This window comes from Crocuta crocuta, unplaced genomic scaffold, assembly GCF_008692635.1.
Source record: "Crocuta crocuta isolate KB4526 unplaced genomic scaffold, BGI_CrCroc_1.0 scaffold45, whole genome shotgun sequence".
Taxonomy (NCBI): domain Eukaryota; kingdom Metazoa; phylum Chordata; class Mammalia; order Carnivora; family Hyaenidae; genus Crocuta; species Crocuta crocuta.
The window spans coordinates 5,555,683-5,560,728 of NW_027530544.1; the positions used below are offsets into that span (position 1 = coordinate 5,555,683).

Sequence of the window (5,046 nt, forward strand, 5' to 3'; positions counted from 1 at the left end):
TAGGAAGTGACTGTGGGTAAAATATTCATTAAAATCTGATCCCTAAGAATACATTTAAAGTTTTAGACTATGAATTGGACTCTTTTTCCATTGCCATAATGAGTACTACATCATCCCTACAATTTCTGTTCTGTCTATATTTATGTCTATGAAATTTTCTCAACCTTCTATAAAAGGTGAGCTCCCCTAGCACCTAAACACGGCCTCAATTCAGAAAATGTGATGATCATTATGTCTGAACAACTTTTGTAAGACACTATAAATAGTGTTGCACAGGTAGATTAAAAACATTTAAACACTGCTATTCCTAGCAAATGTATTGAGAAAAAACTCTCAAACAATAAAAGACTTGAAGAACTCTTATGAAAAATGAATATCCCTTGTGAAATTATGCAAGTTAATGTAGACATTAATTCTGAAATTAAAAACCATATATTTTCCTTATTTGTCTATAATGAAATATTGGCTTTGATAACACAAGTCAACTGAGAAAAGGACTTGAGAGTTAATATATTGGCCAAACCATGCTATTAAAGTTAAGCGTGCACTGTTGCTCAAAGTTTATTAAATCACTGTTTAACACCACTTTTCTTTCATTTATACTGAAATTTGAAAAGAATGTATATAAAGCTTTTCTGAAAATCTCTTAAAGTTACTTTCCCTTAAACATTAAGGAATTTTACCACAATTTCCCAGTCTCCCCAAATCCTTAATAGCTGGTCAGGCCATTCCATCTTTAGTTCTGAAAAATGGCCATAAACCAACAGTGACATAAAACAATACAGATGCTACAATTTGAAGGAGACACAAGATGTCAAAACTAAGCACAACTGTAGACCCTGATGAGTGGGATATGATTCAACACGGAGTACTGTAGACAGACTCCAAAAGGAAAGGGCAAAGAAGTGTCAACGAAAATGAGATCATGGAAAAGAGAAACCGAGAAACACGAGTCTTCATAACTTTTCTTTTGCTGGAACCCAGATGTAAGGACCAGACTGTTCTTCTATGATCTGCTTCACTTGGTTGTAAATGTCTTCCAGCGTATCTCCCTGCACAATAGCTGTAATAGAAACAAAATCAGAAACCTCCATTAATGGTCTATCTTTACCATCACAATTATTGATGAAATAGTAGAAGCTAGATCTTAGAACTAGTTATTCATCCAGCAAGAGACCATTTTTGTATTGTCTGCTTAGTAATAAGTGCTCATTTAATTAATTTTTCATTTTTGTAAAATAATAAGAATTTTTATTTTAAATACTGATCAAAAAATGAGACTTGGCAATTTTTACTTAGTTTTGTGTATTTGGGAAATACACAGTGAGGTATTTAGAGGCAAAAGGGAGTCTGCATGCAGCTTACTCTTAAATGTTTCAGGAAAAGTTAAATGTGGTAAAATATTAACATTTTGAAAATACAGGTGAGAAGTGTATGAGAATTGTTGCTACTATTCTTGTGATTGGTCCAGAAGTCTGAAATTATTTTTAAAAAGAAAGAATAAAAGCACATGAGTTACAACACCATGACATTTGATGTATTTATTATGAACACCTGAGGAATAATTTAAAGGACAAAATGAATAGGAGATTACTTGCGAATTGCTTCCCACTCGTTTCTTTTTAAACAAATAGTATCTTAAAATGGATAAAAATTTATGAAGCATAAGGGAAATTTGAGTTTCACAGAAGAAATCAAGTTCAAATCTATTATTTTCCAGTCTAGTATTTCCTAATCAGCAACTTAAGAAACACTAACTTTCAAGATTCCTTATCACCACTGCCTAGGTTAGATGAATTACTCTGAAAACCACAGTATTAATTACACAGTACTAATACCTAGTATTAGCCACAGTAAATAATTACTGATAGATGTGGATGTAGTTCAAAATCCATTTCAATAGGTCAGTTCATATGGCTCCAAATCAAAATTCTATCAGGGCACTGACACACATGATGCCAACCTGTGAAATGTTCAGTAAACTCTTGTTCCAGTTTCATGGCTCTCTCAAATGTCTTTCTGGCTTGTTCTTCTGTTAGACGCTTATTCATTTCCCTATGCAAATAAATTTAGGAATTGCTAATTAATATATCATAATACTTTCTGGAAAAAAAAAGATGAATTAGGACAGACACACAAAACATAAAATCACAGAAAGTTGATGTCTGTTGACAATATGTAGGTCATTAAAAGTTAGATTCAATGCTGACAAAAACTGAGGACTGATGGATGTGCGGGGGAGGGGGGATGGGCATGGAGGAGGGCACGTGTGGGGATGAGCACTGGGTGTTATGTGGAAACTAATTTGACAATAAACTATTTGTAAAAAAAAAAAAAAAAATTAGATTCAAGAGGGCCTGGGTGGCTCAGTCAGTTGTGTCCAACTCTAGATTTCAGCTCAGGTCATGATTTCAAGGTCAAAGAATTGAGGCCTGCATCGGACTTTGTGCTGAGGGTGGAGTCTGATTAGGATTCTCTCTCCTTCCACCCCTCCCCCCCTCAAAAAAATTATATTCAGTCACTAAGTATATAGCTTTATGCTTGCAATGACACAGAGTTTCAACACATTTTTGCATTGGCTCAAGGCAGCCAAAAAAAAAAAAAACCTCCAAAACTAAGCATTAATGTCAGTTTTCACTCTGATGAAAATTTCATAGTAAGATAGCTTACAGATCTACCTACCAATTTACAGAAAACAAAGGAGACACATGAACATATCATACAACACCATGAGAAGGCAATCAGCAAAATATAGTCTAGGGAGAACTCTGCAGAAGAAATAATTTGGTTTAACAAATAAATTGAAAAAGAAAAAAGAGAGATGAAGGGAGGTCTATAGATTAAAAGACTTAAACAATTGTAACAAGTAGATCTTATTTGGAACTTGACTCAAACAAATTGAAAAAACAGAAGCAAAACTTATGAAACAGTCAGGAAAATTTGAAACTAGTTGATTTAAAAAGTTGTTTTAGATGTGACATCATAGAGATTTTTTTTAAACATTTATTTTATTTAAAAAATTTTTAATGTTTATTTTTAGGGGGGGAGGGGAAGAGAGGGAGACACAGAAAATGAAACAGGATCCAGGCTCTGAGCTGTCAGCATACTGCCCGACATGGGGTTCAAACTCATGAATTGTGAGATCCTGACCTGAGCTGAAGATGGACACTTAACTGACTGAGCCACCAAGGTGCCTCTATTTTTATTTTTTTAACGTTTACTTATTTATTTTGAGAGAGAGACAGAAATGAGAGGGTGAAGGACAGAGAAAGAGGGAGAGAATTCCAAGCTGGCTCTGCTAAGCCCAACATAGGGCTTAATCTTACTGTGAGATCATGACCTGAACTGAAATCAAGAGTCAGAAGCTGAACAGACTGAGCCACCCAGGCACCCCTATAGAGAGGTTTTCCAATAACGGAATTCTTATCTTTAAAACATACACTGAAATATATAGATAAAATCATGATGTCTGGGATTTGTTTCAAAATAATCTGGTATGCAGAGGTTGGTAGGTAGGGGGATAGATGAAACAAGCTTGGTCATAGCTGATAATTATTGCTGCAGCTGGATGATAGGTATATGAGAATTTGTTCCCAACTTAAAGGGGAAAACTGTCAATATTTCATCATTAAATATGATGTTTGCAAATATATATATGTATATTAGAAACAGTGTGAGCAGGGGAGGGGGCAAAGGGAGAGACAAAGATTTTTTTTTAATGTTTATTTTTGAGAGAGAGCAAGAGAACGAGCAGAGGAGGAGTGGGGGAGACAGAAGATCCAAAGTACATGCCATGTTGACAGCAGACACTCTGATGTGGGGCTCAAACTCATGAACTGTGAGATCACGACTGAGCTGAAGTTGGATGCTTGAGTGATTGATTGAGCCACCCAGGCACCCCTAGAGAAAGAATTTTTTAAGCAATTTTTTAGCCTTTTTAAGCTAAGTATGGAGCCCAATGTGGGGCTTGATCCCATAACCCTGGGATCCTGACCCGAGCCGAAATCAAAAGTTGGATGCTCATGTGACTGAGCCACCCAGGTGCCCCAACGTTTGCTTTGATATTTTGTAAGTGACCTACCTCATCAGATTAAGGAAATTCCCTTCTGTTCACAGTTTGCAAAATGTCTGTTGTCATAAGTGGAAGTTAATTTTATTAAATGCTTTTCTGCATTTATTAAAATGCTGATATGCTTTGATTCCTAAAATCTGTTAATGTGGCACACTTACATGGATTTTAGAAAATTAATTAAAATTGTGAAAAAATAGGGGCGCCTGGGTGGCTTAGTCGGTTAAGCGTCCGACTTTCGCTTAGGTCATGATCTCACGGTTTGTGGGTTCGAGCCCCGCGTCGGGCTCTGTGCTGACTGTCAGCTCAGAGCCTGGAGCCTATTTCAGAGTCTGTATCTCCCTCTCTCTCTGACCTTCCCCTGCTCACGCTCTCTCTCTCTCTCTCCTAGAAATAAATAAAAATTAAAAAAAAATTGTGAAAAAATATACATAACATATAAGTTACTATTTCAACCATTTTTAATTCACTGGCATTTGTTTCTTCACATTATTGTGCGACCATTACCACCATCTAATCCTGCAACTGTTTATATCTTGTAAAACCAAATTGTATCTATTAAAAATAACTCCCCATTCTCATCTCCTCAGCCACTGGCAACCATCATACTTTCTGTCTCTATGATTTTGATCACTCTGAGTACCTAATGTAAGTAGAATCATACAGAATTTGTCTTTCTGTGACTGGTTTATTTCATTAGGTATAATGCCTGCAAGGATCATCCACGTTGTAGCATACTGCAGAATTTCCTTCCCTTATATTAATATTGCTATTTATTTATTTATTTTTAAAATTTTTTAAAAATTTATTTCTAGGAGAGAGAGAGAGAAACAGCGTGAGCAGGGGAGGGTCAGAGAGAGAGGGAGACACAGACTCTGAAATAGGCTCCAGGCTCTCAGCTGGCAGTCAGCACAGAGCCCGATGCGGGGCTTGAACCCACGAACCGCGAGATCATGAGATCATGACCTAAGCGAAAG

The 5,046-nt window shown here is 36.2% G+C and overlaps 1 protein-coding gene across 9 annotated transcripts in view; it reads right to left on the reverse strand.

Annotated features, from left to right (window-relative positions):
* Window positions 1-530: 530 nt before the first annotated feature.
* The window catches only part of DLG1 (discs large MAGUK scaffold protein 1), a 267,569-nt gene continuing 263,053 nt past the window's right edge, over window positions 531-5,046 (reverse strand). For all 9 annotated transcript variants that reach the window (XM_077767716.1, XM_077767715.1, XM_077767714.1 and 6 more), the window contains 2 exons: window positions 1,964-2,055; window positions 531-1,063 (listed from right to left, as the gene is read on the reverse strand). In XM_077767716.1, coding sequence (XP_077623842.1) covers window positions 957-1,063; window positions 1,964-2,055 — 199 coding nt within the window. In that variant the 3' untranslated portion in view covers window positions 531-956. The remainder of the gene's footprint in view (window positions 1,064-1,963; window positions 2,056-5,046) is intronic.